The 21626-nt window shown below is 40.0% G+C and overlaps 2 protein-coding genes across 3 annotated transcripts in view; one reads left to right on the forward strand and one right to left on the reverse strand.

Moving 5' to 3' along the window:
* The window catches only part of LOC111652387 (general transcription factor IIF subunit 2-like), a 41128-nt gene that overhangs the window by 17474 nt on the left and 2028 nt on the right, over positions 1–21626 (reverse strand). The gene's annotated exons all lie outside the window — the stretch shown is intronic.
* kctd4 (potassium channel tetramerization domain containing 4) lies at positions 6441–8442 on the forward strand. The gene has a single exon (XM_023402635.2). The coding sequence runs from the start codon at positions 6740–6742 to the stop codon at positions 7514–7516; it is 777 nt and encodes a 258-aa protein (XP_023258403.1). The 5' UTR covers positions 6441–6739; the 3' UTR covers positions 7517–8442.

Below are 21626 nucleotides of genomic sequence, written 5' to 3' on the forward strand. Positions count from 1 at the left end.
GACGCCCATGAAACATGCGCCAGCCCCCAGGGGATAAAACAGTCGTGAACCATTCACACATTGCCAAAAAGCCCCTTTTTCTAAGCCTATTTTCTAAGCCTGTTCAGAAGCCAAAACCAGGCCTAAGCCTAAATCAGGACGACAAGAAGATGCGAGAAGCGAGAAACAATGCAGAAACTAGAAGCGAGTCCCGGCTCAAAGCCCGGCTCTGTAGCCATGTAAACTCTTAGCTCTAAGCTGCCAGCCACAAACTCATGGCTCTTAGTCATTTTGCACTTTTCGCGTCTTTTATTTTTCTTTGCCACAAGCTACAAGTAACATGATTTTTGTCTACATGCGCGATCTTTTATTTTTATAAGCCAAGTCAAGACCAACTGAACCAAAGCAACACAAGTGCCTCAGAGTAATTTCGTAACTTTTAATCATTATCAAGTTTCCCTTTTTGAAGATTTTGACAACTTTAGAGTCATCTGGTCAACGCCAGTCTCCTCTAAGTTACCCAACCAAAGTGAAGAGCATTAGAGTTTATTTCACATCAACCCGCAAGAGACGCCAGCAGATAACATCTGCACGACCTCCTGCAGAGAAGCCGAGCAGAAATCAAGAGGGCCCGAGACAGAAAGTCTCCTGGCAAACTCCACCAGAGCTGAACTGCTGAGACACCGGCAGAATCCGTCATCGTGATAACGGGACACGGCCTCCAGGAGAATCCACCTAGACCCCGCGTCTCCAGGGTTACCACGGCAACCACAGCCGCCTGAGTTCCAGCCGAGGGTCTTCAGCTACAGCGCAACTCACAGTAGGCCGGTCTTAACACTCTGCTCATGACTGGGTTGATGTCGAAATATAGCAATATTTAATCATCAAACCTAATTCTTAGATGTAGCATCATTAGCTGTATAGTCATAGTGTATAGCCATAACATATTCTCTCCCACCATTAGCAACTCATCACACTGCTCATTCATTATATTATTTTCATCTTTATGATTATTACACCTTGCATTTACTCTGTACATAGTAGTTTAGTTAAATAAACTCATTTATTTACACCCAGTTGTTGTCCTGTCGTATTCTTTTGACGTAGAGACTGGAGATCCATTGAATCGAGAAGTCATGGCTTCCGATATGAGATTGATAAATTTGGCAATGAAGTAATTCATTGTTGTCCTCCTAGAGGACTGGTGCCCCATTTCAACGAGAGTAAATCATTAAATATAGCGTTAACGCTACAGTTGTATTTGATACTTTTACCTGTGACATCATACCTAACTTTTTGGGTTAGAGTACTTTACCCCTGAGACACACACACACACACACACACACACACACACACACACACACACACACACACACACACACACACACAACAATACAATACAGTAGACAGACTTCCATAATGAATTAAGCAAAAAAAGACTGACAGCTCAGAGCTCATACAATTCCCTATTTTAAGTGGTTGCCATGCCAGCTTCACAGCAGTCAGTGGCTCCGTGTTACACCACAAGCTCTAAGAGCAGCTCTATGAATAATTCACCACCTTTAAGAGAGAAGGAGAGTCCTTGCTCGCAGCATTTTGGGAAATTTAATTCAAATGTCCTGCGCTGTCAGTAAAGAGACGCAACAGCTGTGACAAACAGATTCTCACTGACTTTGAAGATAACAATCTTCCTCAATCAGCCGGTTTTAATGAACAGGAGGCAGAAAGCAGGTCAAACCTCCCACAATCCTCTCTGCTGCATCTTGGCCTCGTTTGCAATTCCAATCGAGTGTTGTTGATGATGATACCACTAATCACTTATGATTAGAAAATCGCTGCAGAGGCAGAGAGCTGTCGCTTTGGGACTTCTCCCAGATAAACACACACAGCCACAGAAAGAAAAGCAGCATTTGAGTATCAAATATGACTGTAGTCACTGCGTTTGAAGTCCATTTCAGTTCAAATGAATCTTCAATTGTTCCCAATACTCTTCTGCAATAGCTCTGATGTGTAACTGGATGATAACATCTTGCACAAATGTAACACACCTGTTGCTAACTGTTTTTGTTAAGAAGAATAAGCAGTCCACAGAATCTCATTAATTTAATGCTAATTTTGGTCTAATTCGAAACAAAAACAAACATGTTTGTGTGTACGTTATGTGATCTGGGACAAAACTTATCATACTGCTAAAGGTAACATTTCGGATCAAAGATCATAGCTAAAATCCCTCACTTTTCATCGTACTCACAAGCTTAAGAATAAAAGCTTGTAAAATGTATTTTGCTCATTCTAAATGCAAATTTATGCACTGAGGAGCTCTCAGTTTGATTATGAGTTGTCTGTCGGAGAGGAGGCCACCTTCTGAGGCGTGTTTTGGAATGACTGTACAATTATCTCACTGAATATGTTCTATTAAGAAATACATACTGTATATTTCAGAATAGGGTCATTTTAGCCTGCATTTTAGACTCTTTGAAGAATGGGTCCAGAAAAATATAAACATTTCTTCCTTTTTCATTTCTGTTGCTAAAAAACAGGTGCAAATAAAAGCACCTTCATTTCCACACCTACTTTGCATTTGAACGGACCCCTCAAGTGAGATCTAACAGACTTTGAAAGGCGAGATCGTTGGTGCCAAGAGGGCAGACCTGAGCATCACCAAGACTGTACAGTTACAGGGCTTTTCTCAACACAAGACACTTCTTCTTCTTGCTAAGTGTCGTGGTAGAAGTAAGTGTGATTTCAGCAAACAGAAAGATTAATCACCAGCCTGTACAACTACTGAACAATGAGTGAAGTGAAGAAGCATCCATGTTTGGCAGCCAGACAAAAGGGTATAGCTCCTTTGTTGATTCATGGTCACAACATCAAGCAACTGTTTTCAAGTCCACAGGTTTTCGATAAGGTACAAAATAAGGGTCGGTATTTTTCTGGACAATGAGTATTTTTCTTTTAATTTCAAACTGTCCAGCTTTTCATGATTCTGCAAGCGCTTGTACTAGAGTCCAGACCTTTTTCCACACTTCTATTTTTTTTTTTGTTTAAAAATCTACAAATTAGGGAACCCATAATAATATGGGTTGGATTTATTAAGGTAATTTGAACGAAGATGTGTAAAAAAAACCAAAAAACATTCCAAATAAATTAGAAATAATCTAAAATGTAAAACGAGATACAACCGCTTGAGGCAGACGGCCGCCCACCATGAGCCGGGATATGCTCAAGGTTCTACCCATTAAACGGAATGCAAATGTACTGGCATTGATTCTCTAGTGTAAAAAAATATCTGAAGTAGGTTACAAATCATCTGCACGAAAATATTTCTGCAGCAGAGTTGTTGGAGACATACATAAACAACAAACATTAGTGTGCAGGTTTAATGTGCAAGTTAATATACTGTACAGTACAGTGAATTTAACATAAGAGCATGTATTTTGTGCTGTTTTCTACCTCTTCCCTCATGATTTTTGTAATTTACATAATACAAACACAAAGAAACATGAAAAAAAACATGGCAAAAAGCATGTGGTACCCAACGACCTATGAAACCTGCAGTTAGTAAGTGACTCGCATGATATAAGGTAGAAAAACATTGATGGAAAGATAGGGGTCTTTTTAAAATTGATAATAGGTTTTTAAAAAATGTATTAACTCACTGTGTGATTGCTAAAGCGGCCAGACAAGCACTCACACTCCCAGTAGATACATAGAAAGCATCTCATGCTAGCTAATACAATACTAACACAAGACTGGCAGACTATGCTACATATCATTCACTACTACAGCCAGGCAACATTAAGGTTATGTGGACAAGGCCAATGAGTTCCACCTGTTCTACAACAGGTTTTGCACAGCCTCACCCATTCTCTCTCCCACTGCTTCAGCTGCAGCTTCTCCTACGGCATCTCCTTCACAACCTGACACTGCAGCTGCAACTCCCTCTACACTGAGGTCAAGTCTCCTGTCCTTTACAATGGAGGAGGGGAGGGCGGAGCTCAAGAGGCTACGCCCTGTAAAGGCAACAGGCCTGGATGGTGTGTGTCCGAGGCTGTTAAAGGACTGTGCAGCCCAGCTGGCTGAGCCTCTCCAGAGGATTTTTAACTTAAGCCTACAAACACGGAGGGTCCCGGTCCTGTGGAAAACATCATGTCTTGTTCCGGTCCCTAAAGTAGGATGACCAGCTGAGATAAATGACTACAGACCGGTGGCCCTTGCATCACACGTAATGAAGACCCTGGAGCGGCTGCTTCACCTTCTGAAGCCACAGGTGCCGTCCTTTACATGCTCTGCCGGGCCTATTCTTACTTGGATGAGCCAGGTGGTTACATGAGGATTATGTTTCTCAAGTGCATTTAACACCATCCAGCTCCCCATTCTTAAAAACAAGCTAGATGGGACGGGGGTGGATCCCTGCTTTACATCCTGAATTGTGGATTACCTGACAAGACAACCACAGTACGTCAGGCTGGGTAACTGTGTCTCAGGGACAGTGATGAGCAGCACTGAGGCTCCACAGGGGACTGTTCTGGCTCCAGTCCTGTTCACCCTGTATATGGCAGACTTTAAATACAACTCTGAGTCCTGCCACATTCAGAAATATTTGGATGACACAGCTATTGTGGAGCGTATCAGGAATGGGCAGGAAGAGGAGTACAGGGATCTGACGATGGCCTTCAGTGAATGGAGCGACAAGAACTGCCTCCTTCTGAACACCTCCAAGACCAAGGAGATGGTCATCAACTTTCGGAGGTCTACGCCCACCCTTCAGCCAGTCAACATTTGAGGGAAGGACATTGAGGTGGTGCACACTTATAAATACTTAGGTGTGCACCTGGACAGTAAACTGTACTGGTCCCTGAACATGGATGCCATCTACCGGAAGGGGCAGAGCCGGTTCTTTTTCCTCAGGAGGCTCAGGTCCTTTGACGTCTGCAGTGAAATGCTGCACATGTTTTATCAGGCAGTGGTGGCCAGTGTACTCTTTTATGCTGCAATCTGCTGGGGCAGCAGCATGTCCGACATGAACACAAGGAGACTGGACAAGCTGGTAAAAAAGGCTGGGTCTGTGCTTGGCAGGAGTCTGGACTCACTCAGGACTATTATGGAGAGACGCATGCAATGTAAGATGGAGGCCATCTTGGACAATACCAACCACCCTCTCCATAAGATTCTGTCAGGACAGAGAAGCAACTACAGCTGCAGCAAACGTGTCATCTCCCTGCGCTGCAGAACAGAGAGGTTCAGGAGATCCTTTGTTCCCACTGCTATCAGGCTATACAACACCTCAGCCAAAGGAAGTGGACTAATCTTTATTATTGTTTATTTATTATTAACTGTTTTTATTATTATTATTATCAACAATGAGCTAATGGACACATTCATTTAAATAAATAAAGTATCTATCCATCTATCTATCTATCTATCTATCTATCTATCTATCTATCTATCTACCTAGCCATTAAAATGATAATTTCTTCAGTTTTGAGATCAATTACTCTCTCTGCTTCCATGACATTGAGATCAGGACTCTGGGAGGCCAGCTCATCTGTTGCTCCTTGTTCTTCTTGAGATGGATGTTTGTGTATCTATCTTACGCAGCACTACACATAACATGAAACATGAAATGTGTTGCACGCATCTGCAGTTGCACTAGCAGAGACACAGTGACGTAAAACACATACACAGTAGTGGAATGAGTCGTTAGTACCAAATTACCCGTCTAGTGCCGTTCCCTGAGGGGGGGGGGGTATTATTCAAAACCTGTCCTTCATGACCAGACCACCATCGACTGTAATTAGTCCATTTCCACAGCCGCCCAAAGCCAGCGCATGTATGCGCACGCACACACACACACACACACACACACACACACACAAATCAATGCACAGGCAACATTTGCTAAGACAGAGGACTGCTTGTTACTCTGCAAAAAGGAAAACAGGATATTTACATAAATGCATTTTCCTGTTGCTTTCATTTACATAAGTAAGACTAGCAGGCTACTTCTCCCTGTCATAACCAGAGATGACACAAAAAGAGCATGCCGGTAAACCCCTGAATTAAACTGGATTCCTTTTCAAACAGATTCCAGTTCACATGAAGTGCTGTGTGGTAAACAGATGGATTTGGCTGCAAAAGGAGTTTCATATTCAGACTGAAACAAGCTGCGACAGTTTCACACCAAAAATGATGGAAGCAACCCTCCCTCCATCTGGTGACAGGAGGGAGTGTGGGTGTGTGTGCATGTGTGCGTGTGTGTGCTAATTGCTAGAGCTCAGCTCCACACCTTTTTTATCAGAGATAATTAGGGAAAGAGAGCAAGAAAGAAAAAAAGCTCCTGGAGTCTTCAGTTGTTTGCTCACTCTCTCTCCTCCCTGCATGTGACGCTGTGTGTGCCCACCCACTCCTGAGGGGGAGAGAGACAGAGAGAGAAGACAGGGAGAGAGAAGAGAGAGAGAGAAGCGAGAAGAGGAGGGACACCGAGCGGCACAGTGAGCCAGTCTGTTTTCTGCTCCTAGTTCACTGTAGCTCTTCTGCCAGACAGGACTCACCCATCCACCATCACATGGTCTCAAACACATTCATTCTCACTACACGACAGCTGACAACACCTTTTCATTTTCTCAGCAGTAGCACATACTCACACAGTCAGATCCAAAAGAGGGTGAAAAAAGAAGCTTGATTTGTACTGCACACACACACACGCAAACACCAGCTCTGAGGAGGCTGGGTCGAGGCTGGAGACGGTGACTGGAGAATGGAATGGAACCTCAGAAGGATGGAAAGTGAACTGAGGCACATCAACCCAGACCTGCTGCAGCCCAGCAAGAGCTTCAAGAAGCCCTCCTCAGGCACCATCACCCTCAACGTAGGGGGGTTTCTGTACACTGCCCACCGGACCACACTTGCCAAGCACCAGGGGTCCTTTTTAGAAGAGTTGGCCAACGGTAAAAAGCCAGTTCAGCACACTGACTCCATGGGCAACCCATTCATTGATAGAGATGGTCCAGTTTTTCGCCATGTGCTCAACTACCTGCGAACCGGAGAGCTCCAGCTACCTGACGACTTCCGGGAGGCGGCCCTCCTGCGACGGGAGGCCAATTTTTACCATCTGAGTGAACTGGTGGAGGCAGTGGTCGACTGGGAAAGTCAGAGGGCAGCCCAGCGAGAACCTGCCTTTTTGGAGGTGACAGATAGCCATGAGAGGTCGCAGGGCCTCAAGGTGTACTGCAGTGACCCCGGCTTTATCGACAAGGTTAAAGGGCGGCTGGTTCAGATCTCCAAGAGCCGCCTTGATGGCTTTCCGGAAGAATTTGTGGTGTCATCCAACGTGATCCAGTTCCGACACTTCATCAAGTCGGAGCCCGGCTCACGGCTCGTTCTGAAGGAGGACAGCACATTCTTGTGCACGCTTGACTGTCTGAAACTAGAGACAGTGATGCTAGCATTGAGATCAGGCTTCAAGCTGGTCACCAGCCTCGACAGCAGCAAAGGCTCTGTGGTGGCGGCTGAGGCGTTGCATTTTGTCAAGTAGGATGGAAGCATTCAGAGAGAGGAGGAGAGGGAGAGGCAGAGAGAGAAAAGAGTAGTGCCTGATTCCATATCCACCCTGCTAATGTGAGGCATTGGATTGAAGATCCTGTAATATGTAATGTGTCATGGGTGGGAGAAGAAAAACAGGTAGATTGTACTGTCTAACAGGACAGTCTTCATATCTTTACTACACAATGTTGACTTACAAAAATATGATTTGATAAGTTTTGGGTGATTTTTATCAAGAGAATGGCATGTTGACATCAATCTTTGCACTGCTTTGTAAGCTAGTATAGAATAATCCAGATCAATTTAGCATTTATGGTATCTAAATTGAATGTGATGAGATGTAATACAAAAAGTAATTGTAATGTGAAAGACAAACCAACTGTGAATCCTTCCATAGAAGGGATCAAATTGAGATTCTGAACATCGACAGCTTTATCAGTGGATTTGTTTCTGTATGAGAACTGCTTCTGCTGCTTTGTCAACAGCTGCAAAAGCCCTCAAAACCAGCCGTGATGTGCACTGTTGTGCCATTCAGCTTTTACTACAATCTGTGCGTGTGTGTGCGTGTTGCTATACACTATGTGTGCTGTGTTTAGCTGGTTTAATAGCTTGTGTTTAGTTTATTAGCCTCTCTGGCGCCTGGAGGGAAAAAAAACAGCGCACTGATGTTGTTCTGGTTGTACTAACAAACTTCACATCCAAATCACACCGAAGCAACATGAAACTGTTTCTCCCATTATGTCAACAAGTTGAGTTTAAGTGCAAAGAACCGTGAATATTGTAAGGGCTTTGAATCTAGCATGATGCATGTGCACTAAATAAACTGTGTGTTTGTTAGTGCTGTGAGCCTCTGTGAAGCCAGTGCCACAACAATGCCTATTACTTTTCAATGTGAATATTTTACAAATAAAAATGACACTGAAACCATTGTTTCTAAGTGTTTTATATGGAAACGTCTGTGTTATATTCTTACTATGAATTTCAATAGAGGAAAGAAAATTTATAGCTTATGATACTCAAAAAATAATGCCTTTCTGTTGGTTTGGAAATATTTTGGGTCACATTAGAAGAATGAAGGATGGGCTCTATTACATCCTGTGATAAACCACAGGATGTAACAGAGTCCAATTTGAAGCCAGACCAAACTAGATGGTGAAATCTTCTTCTCACTTTGTCCCATGACTTTTATTGTTGCTGATCCTGTCTTTTTAAATTATCTCTAGCAAGGTCCGCAACTAGAGAAAATCTAAACACAACAGTCAACACTTGTCATTTTGACATCACTGTTTACAGGTGTAACAGAGTTAATCATACCCCCACAGTGACAGTGAGTGTTGGGGAAAAAGTCATTAAAACAAGTCTTCTCTGCCTGGTGTAAAATTCATCTTTAAAGTGATGAACTGCATTGAACTTTTAGTAATCTGGCATTGGACTTTCTGAATTCATCTTAAAGAATAATCACTTATCAAAAATGTCAACCGATTGTCTTACAGGAATCCTGCAGGAACTATCACCTTTTCTAGCTTGACAAAGTTTGTTGTCTGACAGTATTGGCTTATACTTACATTAGTCATAGTCGTTATGAAATTAATCTGTAAAAAAAACAACACTCGCAATCGTCATGCAACAATGTTTGAGCCGAAAACCAGCTTCTTAAAAGAGTAAGTGGTAGTGGCTCGCTTCCACTAGCAAGCAGCAACTCCACTTAGGGAGTGCTATCAAATCCTCCCAGATCCAGTAAAGATATATAAAATAGGCCAGTCTGTGAGATAAATGCTGCCCTTTTCCCTCAAGGAGGATTTCTTTTTATCTCTCTGCATTGCACTCTGATGTGTGTCATCACTCTGCTCACTCTTAAAATGAGTTGAATTAGTGGACAATATGTTTATACCCCTCTACTGATTTGTTTTTGTGATGAATATTTTCCCTATTTAAGTTGATGCAGGGAGCCCTGAGCTTCTGATATCCTCAATGAACTAGTTCAGACAGAAAAAAAATAGGAACAAAGTTGTCTTTGTCTAACTAAAGTATTTCCCCACCACAGCTTTGATTTTATCAAGTAAGAAGGATATGTACCATAGACTAGATGTAACAAAATTATTTACAATTAGTGTTGATAATAATGACAGACAGTGGCACAGACAGTAAATAAATAAGTGATTAATCATGTTATTCTAATACAAATCTAATGAAAAGAAGATTAAAATATCTCTCCCTGAATTAGAAGAAATTAGTAGAAAACAACATAATTAAATGAGTAGTCCAGTAATGAATGCACTTCCACAAATATACCAGAGACATATTTAAAAGAAAAAAAAAAAAAAAAAAAAAAAAAAAAAAAAAAAAAAAAAAAAAAAAAAAAAAAAAAAAAAAAAAGGGATCAATATCAACACACAGAGGCAGAGATATAACAATTTTTAGTCTATTGTGAGTAAAGATACAAAATGCTGAATCCCACATTTCCTATAATGCAACTCAATTGCATCTTTCAACAGACTTCCCCTGCCAGGTAAATGCCAGGTGAATGCCCACATCTTTCAAAAACTATGTCCCAGTTTGAAACACAAGGTTTCTGCCCAAGCTGACATAATCCAAAATAACCCTACTAACCCCTAACTAAATAAATTTCACCAAGCACGTCATAAATTATTTGGTTGATTATACTGGGTCACAAAAAAAACACTATATAAAGGTGCAGTGGCTATGTTTAAGGCCGAAAAAGCTGTTTTGGCAGTGGATGACATTGCCAGCGCCAGAGCAAATGCAAAACAAATCTCAGCTGGTTTATGTCCAAACAATGTGAAGCACGGCTGCGTCAAGATCCATTTATGGAAACTGGTGGGAGTGGAAATGTTTAAATGTATTAATTCCAAACACTGAAATGCATTCATCTCCTCAAGAGTTTATTGCTGCCACAGTGAAAAAGCCTCTTTTAAACAATTTTATTTGCCTCTTGCTGGAACTTCAACTATGCAGAGTTGCCTTGTAAGTTGCCTAGTGGAGAACAACAATCAGCCACCTTTGAATGAACAGCATATCTCACTTTACCTCTAAGTGTGATCCCCCTCCATGGCGACTGTAACCATCTGCTCCAAACCGCCAGCCCAGCAGCTACCACCCCCATCATGACTCATACACCCACATCACCTTCTGACATCAGGCGAGCCTCATCCAAAGCCCGCTCCTCACAAAGACAGACAACAAACATACAATGCACATGTAACACCATGTGCAGCAAACAAAATGTGAGGAGAGTCAGTGAACCTGTGCTGTTCAGATGTCCTCCCTAGCACTGATACTTAACTGTCAACAACATCAAGCCTGAGGCCTTTTTAATTGCAGATCAGCTCCATGCATTTTTTATGATGGTGACTTGTTTACTTATAAGTCACAGGTAAAAGTGATCCACACTTCATCAAAAGCAAGCAAAGGATGACAAAGGGGGGGCAGATGGAGCAGATGGAGAAAGAGAAGAGCGGTGGTAACAGCAGTGACAAAAGCTCAAACCATACCACCATCAACAGTCTTATCTCTTTCTTTTCACCTGTTGCCAGGCAAACTCAACTCCTACATCATACGCTCAGCAAGCTGCTTTCTGTCTCTCTAACACACCCCTCCTTATCGTGATGCCTTAGTCGTGTGGTGCCGCCTGCCAAGAAAATGACTAACATACCTAAGATTTTCATCTTTCAACTTCTGAAAGAGAGGCAATGGCAGGAGGAGGAGGGGGAGAAAGAGACGAGGTGATGAAGTGGAGGAGGGGAGGTCAGGCGCCGTCCACTTCCACTCTCAGCTCAGACAAAAGAGGCAGCAGCAACCCTTATTCAGACACAAAAAAAAAAAAGAGATGAGAAACAGATGCAGAGAGGCAGGGGGCACAACGAAACAGTGAGTATAGAGAGTTGTTTTCATGCAATTATAAATTTAGATATTTTTACATTGAAGCTGCCAGTAGCTGATACATTAAATCTGAGCTTTTTCATACTAGACATCCATAAACCAAGTTTTCCCTCAAGAACTGTACGTTTTCCTCTAGGTATAAAAGCCTGTGAAACAGCATTTATGCATAAAAAAAAAGTGTGAATCATTTGTTCCCCGACTCAACCCTGAAGACTTGTGAAGTGAAGTGAGGGGAAATCCTTTTTTTTTTTTCTATGAACAAATCATCTTCAGTCAATATCTTACAACTGGACAAAGAAAAGGTAATTTGTTTTCTGTATCAAGAAAATTACATGTGATTATGGTATATTCTTAAAACAATGCATTATAATGAATTCATTCTTACCATAAACTACTAGTATAATGTTCCAATTTAAATCTGTGACAGAATAGACAAAATCCTTTTAAAAGAAGAGAAAATAGTTAATAGTTTCCTGATTTAACTGTGATATGGATCATGACAGTAGGGCTGAGACCATTATTTCATTATAAAATCATAATAATAATCCAACCATTTTTTCAATTGATCATTTGATGTACAAAATGTTTGTAAAATGTATAGAATGATGAAAAATATCAATCACACTTTCCCAGAGCCTGAAATGATGTCATTCAAATTGCCTGTTCTGTTCAACCAACTATAGCAAAGCAAATCATCTCCACTGAGCAAGCTAACACTAATTTTTGGCATTCTTGCTTAAAAAAATACAAAGTAGTTACTGATTTATTTTCTGCAATAAACAAATAATTAAATAGAAAATAAATAAAGACAACACAAGGAGTAAAGAGCAAGCCGCAGACAGAAAGCTATGAGTAGGATTTCCAGGAGAGCAGAAGCAAAGAGATGGAACGAGGTGGAGGAAGAAATCAGAGCCTACCTGCCCTCCACCCTCCTACTTTATGTGTGAAAGTGGTAATCAACACGCTTTGACAGAACATGACATCAGAGGTTGCAACAGTTTGAGAAGGTGTACAGTGTGTGCATTATGTGTATCCATGTGAATGAATTCATCAATTAAAATCAATGCCAATACCAATATTTGTAGAGTGATGTTATTAATGTTGTGTTTTTTTTCATCCCATAATTTATGTCTCTGATACAACACACAACAGACTGAACCTAATTGCTGGGGAACAAAATTCAACATACAGTCAACATGAATACTGTGGACCACAAAACAACCGCACCACAGTCTGCTTGGAAGCGGTCAAGTTGTCCAGTTCTTTGGTCTGCATCAGGGTTTGATTTCCATTTTTCACATCAACCCAAAAAAACTGCACTAAACACGGAAATGCATCAGGGTTTGTTTTAACTGAACCAAACAGGTTAGGTGTGAAAGAACCCTTCAATCTCATCAGATAACAGGTATCTAAAAAAGGAGAATATGGGTCACCACCAAATTATTATTATTTTTATTTTATTTTATTATTTTTTTTGTGAGGGATGGAGGCAATAAATATCAAACATTTGCCCCATGGCCTTCAGTGCAAGTAAGTGAGTGTAAGTACTGATCAGCACACCAGCTAACATACATCTGTTTCTCAAGAGGACATTATCACTGTTATGATCCATTTTAATTTGTGAGAAAAAGCTGCATGTTCCTGTCTGAACTATGTCTCCCACCTGTCTGTCAAACCTGAATTATGACTAACTGGAAGCTGCTGTCAATCTCACACCTAACCTCTTAGACAGAGCCCGATGTTCAATATGTAGCATTAATCATGCAGCTTTCCATTTTTCTTCTCTGCTCTATTTGGCGGTAGCAGCTGGGGTTTATCTTCAGGAGCTGAATGTGAAGAAAATATACTCAGCTTAGGCCTGATTTGGACAAAGCAATGCTAAAACTCTGAACACTGACAACCAGACTAATGGTGGGTGAGCAGCCTTAAGGGTGAGTGAGGCAGGTTTTGTTACTGTTTAGTAAAAGCCTCCCACACATCACAAAACAATTTTCTTGCTGAGACATCTCACACAAAAGTAATACAAACATATGGACCTGTGTGCGGAGGAACGACCATCATATCGTGGACAACTCTGACAAGCCATTATTATATTTTTAATAAAGTGTCAGTCTTAGTTTCCAGCCAGCTCATGCACTGGTCTAACAATAATGTGATACTTTTTATTAATGTGTCACTGTGTATGACTCCCTACAAAGCAAATAGCTAACTCTAATCTACCTCTAAAAACCCACTGGTGGAGGTCAGCCGAGTTTTCTGGATTTTAAATACAGAAATGGGCTGTTAGAGTAAATTGGACTCCTCTTTTGAAACGCAGCAATAATGGCAGGGAAATAAAACACAGGAAAAGCTCTCCAATTCTCTTATACAAAAACATAGATTGGCAAACTGCGAACTGTAGCAACAGTATTGCCTTACGAAATTACAAGTGAAGAGATGCAGGTAAAATTATAGGAAAAATGTAAAATCACAGCGTTTCACCATGGTCTATAGTTGTCTTTGTGTGGCTGCTTTGATTGTATTGAAATACACTTAAACATCATGACAAAAATACCATCAACTGTGAACTGGGACAAAAGACTTCCATGAAAATGTATGCAAATTACTGTATTCACAGTTAGGAGTCAGGACATTTCCATTAACTCCGTAGAACAATGGCAAGGGTCATGAAAGAGACGAACACTTCAACGCTTTCCATGTGCAACTTAATAGAAAACATGACTTAGAGAGGTTACTCTCCCCACATTTTCTTACAATGTGCTTTCCTATAACCGTAGTCTTGCAGCAACCTACTGACACAGGCTCACAGTATCTCTGGGCAACAGAGTGTCACGTTTTAGTCCTCTATCATTACTCTGGGTGTCACATGTCTCTTGTGTGGGAGCACAGCAGGGGCTGGACAAACCTTTATTTCATGAAGCAAAACAGAAATGAGAACACAGATGACATTTCTCTATCTAGACAATTGCTGGCTAACACTTCTATTTTCACCTTGGCCAACAACGAGAGTGCATCTCTGAGAAGAATAGAAGGCCTTGAAGCACAGTAATTCAGCCCTGCAATTCACTGTGACTGCAGGGAAAAAGTTACTTTTGAGGGAACCTGTTGGTTGCATATACCAATCTTTAATTCACAAATTTAGACTTTTGTTGTCTGGTAAAATACAACAGGCTTTGGATGTAGTAAGAGAAGGGTTTATGGCCAGAGAACAAGCAACAAACCCTCTACCAGCCCTCTTTAAATAGAAAACCATGCTCCCTGAGTACTGGAAAAGCCTACAACCCTCTCCTACTTCATGGTGCCAGAAAGTAAAAGAATGGGCAGTGTGTTTCATTGGCAGTGTGTGTGTAATCCTTAAGGTGCTTTCTGACAGCGAATGTGAATGTGTACAGCTATTTGCCACTGATGTCTGAGGTGATGATAGGTCAACATTTTCAACTTGCTGCCACGGCAACCACAAAAAATACACACAGTATAAAATTAATATGATCAATATAACCCACTAATAAATTTTACATTTCTATTTTAATGCACAATGACCTACACTATGCACCTATAAGCCAAAAAACACTAAAATGCCTCACAGATGAAGTGAATAATGTTGATTATCTGTTATTCTTTTATTATACTCCATTTACTTAGTAAGGTGATGGATGCACACTCTGGAAGAGGACAAGCCAGTGGAGGAAAATGCTCTAGGAAATGTTCTGCTGAGAAACCCTGGGTCCTGGTATTCATGTGGACATCAATTTGACATGTGCCACACATGTAAGCATTGTTGCGAACCAGGTATGCCTGTTCATGGCAATAAAATTCCACACAATTAAACTGCGTTTTACAATACAGACAATAATGTGCACAATGGAGAAATATAAATAAGTCAGATCCTTCAAAATTAATTTGTACATTAGAAACAATGGACTCTTACACTCTAAATGTGCTGCTGCTAGTGTGAATGTGTGAAACTGTAAATGAGAGGTGGTGGGGTTGTTAGAAAAGAGCACAAAGCTCACATGAATTTCCACAGATGAATAAACACTACAAAACAAATACCAGGGTGACTGGAAATTCCTATGATATTTCGAGAATGGTATTTTTTCCATGTCATTTCTGCTGGTGCTGTGAGATCGCAGAGAGCAAGCTGACAGCTTCAACCAGCTCTGACAGTGAGTATACCCACGAGGCTTGAGTGCTCCGACAACAGGAACTCTATAGCCTCGCATTGCATTACAGCCTTAACTCAACTCAACCAGACTGTTCCTTGACGTCAGACATGAAACAGCCCAATCACACAGCTATTAGTGCACAACTTCCAGTACAGCGAGAGAAACTGCTTAAAAATGAAGATGAATGCCAACGATTCACACTACATGCCAGCTGAATCCCTGTCAATGAAGTTAAATACAGTCTTGAAAGCATGTGTTGTTAATGTCGTCGTATTACAAATTCACTCTTTTCAAGAGGTATCCAGTCAAGAGATATTCCTCTTCAAACCCTCCACAATTCATGAGCCACACTTTTGGAATGAACCAACAAAGCTAAGCCAGCCACACTCCTTCAATAAAACACCTACGACAGTCTGCCCAGGATCCAACCAACAGCCCGCACAGTTACACTGGTTTAGTGCATAACGCTACGCCACAACAGGGATTTTACATAATAACAAGGCAGGAAAACAGCAGCTTATCCCTTTCACACAAACTACACAAGCATTAATGAATTTCTTTGTCTTACATTTTGCCTGCTTTCAGACCCCTGAATCACAGCCCACATCCCTGCTTTCCTCCGTGGTTAAAAACCTGGTGTTATTCCTGTGAATGGCTGTTTCAGCTGAGCCAGTCAGAGTATCTGCCAGTGACACTATAGTTGGTGACTTTATAAAGCTGTGACAGATCAAACAGACAAGGACATATCTTAAAGATAGTGTTGCAAAAAAAAGGTGAGCTGCTTGTATTCAAATCCGTTTACCATGCCTCAAATTTTTTCTTTTACTGAAATTGTCGATGTTCCTCAAAGACAACAATACTACATATATGTTAGGGCCATCCATTTTTTATTATTTCAATTTCATTTCAGAAAAATATGTTTTTTTCTGTCAGTTTAATAAGGCAGATGGATCTAGATACTACAATACCCATGAGCCTTGGCCCCCATTGTTATGCAGAAGGCGCTAGTATTGGGTACAAATCAGATTTTAGCGAATTCAAAACGCTTTGTCATTACATTTGTGATCAAAACACACACTGTAAAATAACAGCTCAGAATGTTCCAAGTCCAATTGTTATTTAGTCGAAGTAGTAGAAAATTAGTAGAAAAATAGAAGAAAAAAAAATAGAATTAATCTAGAATTGTGCAGCATAAAAACTAATTAACTAAAAAAGTAATAACTGCAGCAGCATCACTTGGTAATAATTTGTTAATTTATTAAGTTTTTTATTAAAAGATTGGTCTCAAAATTCTAGTCTAGGCATCTAGTCTAGGCATCAAAAAAGTCAATTTTGAAACTAACAAAGCACATAATTTATGTTTACACTGTCTGATACATAGTGTCAGTGATCTAAAACATGAACAGAGAGCATCGGATTTGGTATCTGTCCTTAAGAATGAAGCATTCTTCTAGAGTCAATATCTACATGTGTGCTTAATAGACGAGAATGCAATGCAGCAAAAGGAAATGCAAAATTTCACAGCTCAACAAGTAGATGGCTTATTTAAAATGAATGTCTATAATCAAAGCAGTAGTGTCAAACTGGGTGTTCAAAAGGCACAATACTTCAAAAAGTAACTCCTACAATCTTTAAAGTTTTACAAATAGACAAAATGAAAAACAACAATCTGTTCAGTTTTTCAGTAATTTCAAAGGACTAAAAGAATTGCAAAGTTTCAGTGAAAAGCTTTAGGGGGGAACTGAAAGAATACTGTATACTGTAACAGAGCAGTACATTACATCTGGCTTTCTGCTCTCCTCTGCACGCTTCTGTGGCAACTAAGCCTGTTGCTTAGCAACCTCTTAATCAATACCTGGTCCTTGCCGGAACAAAGCAGAACGAGAGGGGAAATAATGGAGGAACATTTAGCTAGCAGCCTTACAGTACAAAAGCCATGTCAGACACCATTTGTGTACATATCAATCATTGACAGTCACCATGAGAAACCTCTCGCTATTGTTGGCTCGCTGAATACTTGTATAACAGAGGTGGAGGAATGGATTATATAGAGTCTGAGATGTACAGATTGTATTAGATACTGCATGGCTAGCTGGATTACATATTTCCTAACAAATGAACACAGACAGAGCTGTCTTAGCCCATTTTAGGTCTTAATGAGGAATAAATGCTTGTGTTCTGTTTGGTCACACAACAACCTGAGTCCCATTATGTGAACTGTATATCACTGCCATACTTTTTGTAATATATGACTATGTGACACTTAAACACAATACTAGCATCATTATGAATTTTATGTTTTGAGTAATGAACTGAAGTGAACTGAAATATCAGGGATCATCAGCGTCGGGAGGATTTTGTATTTGTGCCCTATAATGCATCCAAAATTACAAAAGTTATTATCTCAACTGAAATTTGTCAATTTCGGGTGTGGCAGGGTACATTAAGACGTTATCTTCGTATTCTGCAAAAACAGAAAATGAGCACAGAATTTGTGGGCTTTGCCCATTATGTGGTGGGGGTACTGTAACGTCACAGTAATGTTAGAAGGGCAGTAGAAAGAGACCTATCATAGCAGAAGTACTCTAGTTAAGTGGTATTGTATTTAGTGTTGCATGGTATACTGATACTAGAAGAGTATCGCAATAACCTGCTGTTAAAAACAGTACCATACCCCATTTGATAAATGTCTCAAGAGCTGTATTTCCTGAGTTTCATGATTCAGATCGTGGATAAATATAAATTACATAAAATGCAAGTCGTTGACTTCATGCCCAGTCCAGGATTATTCAATAGTTGCACAAAAGTAGACTGAACATAAATTACTCAACTCCTTGGTGGAGGTCAGCTCTGTAATGAGCGCATCTTTTAGATCTCTATTTAGTAAAATTTGATGTAAAAATGACCAATTAATGAGAACAGACACATGGTATTGTTCAGTATCAGTATGGAGATATTTATGTAGGTATTGTATCAAAGTCATCATCTTGGTATTGTGACAACATTAATTGTATTAACACTGTGGTATATTCTTTCATGATTTAACTGGGCAATGTCCTTGTTACTGAGACAGCTAAAACTTCTTTTGAAGTTTGTCCGACTTCAAACATTGTGTTTGATGTCTACATTAATCTTCTGAATTGAAAATTAAAAAATAAGTTTTACAAGGAGCATATGTGAAGGTAATATAGTAAAAACTGACAAGATTTCAAACTAGATTTCACACATGTAAATCTAATATTTCAAAATGAAAAATGTAGACTCACTCTTTCTGAGGCGTCAAGAATCTGTAAAACCGGAGTACGTGAGAGGCAAAAAGTGTGAAAGTGAGGACGCAAGTGCAGATCAAACCATTGCAAGTGTATAAGTGCAGGTACAGTGAGGTTGGATAGCACAGAATCTTGTTTTTGTACGTGTGTGTGTGTGTGTGTGTGTGTGCACGCTTTCGTATTTTAAAAGAGTAAGACCACAGGAAAGTGAGTGGGAGACCAGTATCATACCATACACCTTTCTGCGGGTCAGTGGGGGTGGAGCTGAGCGTCAGTCAGGTAAATAGAAACTACACACCATCATATCTCTGAGGACATATTCCTACTTCTGTTTCCCGCGCACTTTCACAGTGAAGCCAGCCATCTGGAGCACTGACACCTTTAAGATAAAAGCCAAGAGACTTTCACGCCTCCTGAATGCCATGTTTCCACGGTTAACAAACACAAGAAAATAACACTGATGATCCTCTCTGACAATAAAATACAAAATTTTAGTAGTTTTATTTGAGTCTGGATGTATTTTTCAATAATCCAACAGAATTTTTGAAGAAAAAAATCATTGCAGAGCATTTTGAAGCGTTGCTGTTTTTGGTAGTAATAAGAGACTGAAATAACAGGAAAAAAAACATGAAAGAGAAAAATCCATTATCACATGTAGGAGGTATTAACGCACATGCAAGTGTGGGTGCATCTAAAGTGCATGAGGGCGGTGATAGAATAAACGTTGTGGCTGTCGAATATACCCTGGTGAAAAGAGAGAGTCAGAGCCTTAACATGCAGCAATTCAAATTTCCTGCCAGTTACCTTGCTCAGTAATACCCTTTTCATATATACATACATCAGACACATGTATTTTATACTAAATGTTCTCGCAGGTTAATATCTGGAGGCCACTGCAAGACTCCAGTCTGCAGCTCTAGTTCCTTCCTAATCTCTACTAAACCTCCACAGCTGAATCTCAGTTTCAGTGCAGGTTACCTCTCTTGCTTGGTCATTTTCAGCTGTTCACTCATGTGTGCTGTGTTCTCTCACTTTTTCCTTTTCTCTTCACTCTTTTGATTAGTTGATTAGCACATAAATGTTTGCAAATGCCCCTTAAAGCAGGTATTATCAAAAGCAGATAAATCTGCAGCTCCATTCAGCTTTCCAGAGCCTTTCACCTCATTGTTTAGTTTAATTCAACTCTTTTTGCACATCTGAAGTATTGTTAATAGATCTACTACACTAACATCTTTTTAATCTAATTTACTTTTCTTTCCTATGCCATTATACAAGCTTCCATCAAAACATTTAAAAGGATTGAGTAATATCCCTCAAAATACTGGAGAATATATTTGTTCATTGCGAGCACACAAGGTTGTACAGGAACTGGAAAATGATTCGTTTTTGTGGCCTGAAAAAAGAAAAGAAAAATCCAAATAGTGTCGTTTTTTTTTTCCTTTCTCGTTTTCACTTACACAACATCCAGTTTGGAGTTAACTAACAGTACGAATGGATTCAGCTATATATGTACCATACTGACCAAAACAACATAGTGCTCCAGTGTATTTTCTCCACTACCAAGGGATGTCCTGCTAACAAAAGTAATGTAATTGATGTGCTCCTTCTCTGCCTGTATCTTGTTTTACTGTCTGCTCAGCTGCTTAATGAGACAATTATTTAAATGTTTCCTGTTTCTCTCGGCTGTTCCTCTAATTTAAATCAATGTACTTGTGGGGTCATGACAAGTTCCGTCCACTCCTTGTTGACATTTACAGTTCAAAAGCTTGACCCTGATGGCACCGGAGAGAGCAAAGACCATTTCACACTATGATTATTACAGGAAACTGACTCCATTTGCGCTGAAATTTGAACCACCAAAGTCATAAATGCCACTGGCCACTTAAAAATTGCTGGTTAACTTCACATAGAAGTGAATTTAAACACATGACTACACTGGGGAAAGGCATGTAAAATCTATATGCTGTGTGGTTTGGCCCCAACACAGCCAAAATGATACTGTAACAAAACACTTGGGGATAAAAACAGCTTATTAACCCGAGAAAAAAAAAAATACTCTCGCTGACCTCCACATGCACCATGGACAAATAACACACTACTAAGTCACTACTTTCAAATCTGTTACATAAATCGTAGCATATCAAACATTGATTTTGGACCTTAAATATATTGGATTGTCTGTCAACAACAACTCTGGCTTCTCTGCAATACATCACACATTATCAGCATGAGCTAATTCATGATTCTGCTGTGTCCATCTTATGCAGCACATTTTTGCAGTTGGCTTTCATAAAAGTTGAGAAAAGTTGAATCATGCAATATAATTCACCAATAACTTTCCTGATTTTCCTTTAGAACATGCCATGTTTAAGCTGCCCTACCAGTACTTTCATTGTTACTGAGCACTGGCAACCTGGGAGGTAAAGAATTGCCCTTGACATTTTGAAGTTTTTAATAAGTAACAGAATATTTTTATCTTTGATTTTAACCACCTTTTCTGTTTGATTTTTCTGTCATTTACCTTGTATTGTCTTGAAATATTAATTAAATCAAGTTCCTTATCATTTTATTGTATTACTCTGTTACATGAAAGTTAACTATAAAGCTATCCCATTTAAAGTAACATCATGATCTATTGTAATTCTCAGGTCACATGCTGTTAGACACTAAACCGTACAGTTTAAGCTATTTTTAAGCTCTGTGTCTGATGCAAATTCCTGCCAATCCTGCTAGCTCATAAGCAGTATGACACATCATGCCTGGCAGC

Source organism: Seriola lalandi, unplaced genomic scaffold (assembly GCF_002814215.2).
Source record: "Seriola lalandi dorsalis isolate HSWRI2012SDOR001 ecotype SW California unplaced genomic scaffold, Sedor1 jcf7180002053973, whole genome shotgun sequence".
Taxonomy (NCBI): Eukaryota; Metazoa; Chordata; class Actinopteri; order Carangiformes; family Carangidae; genus Seriola; species Seriola lalandi.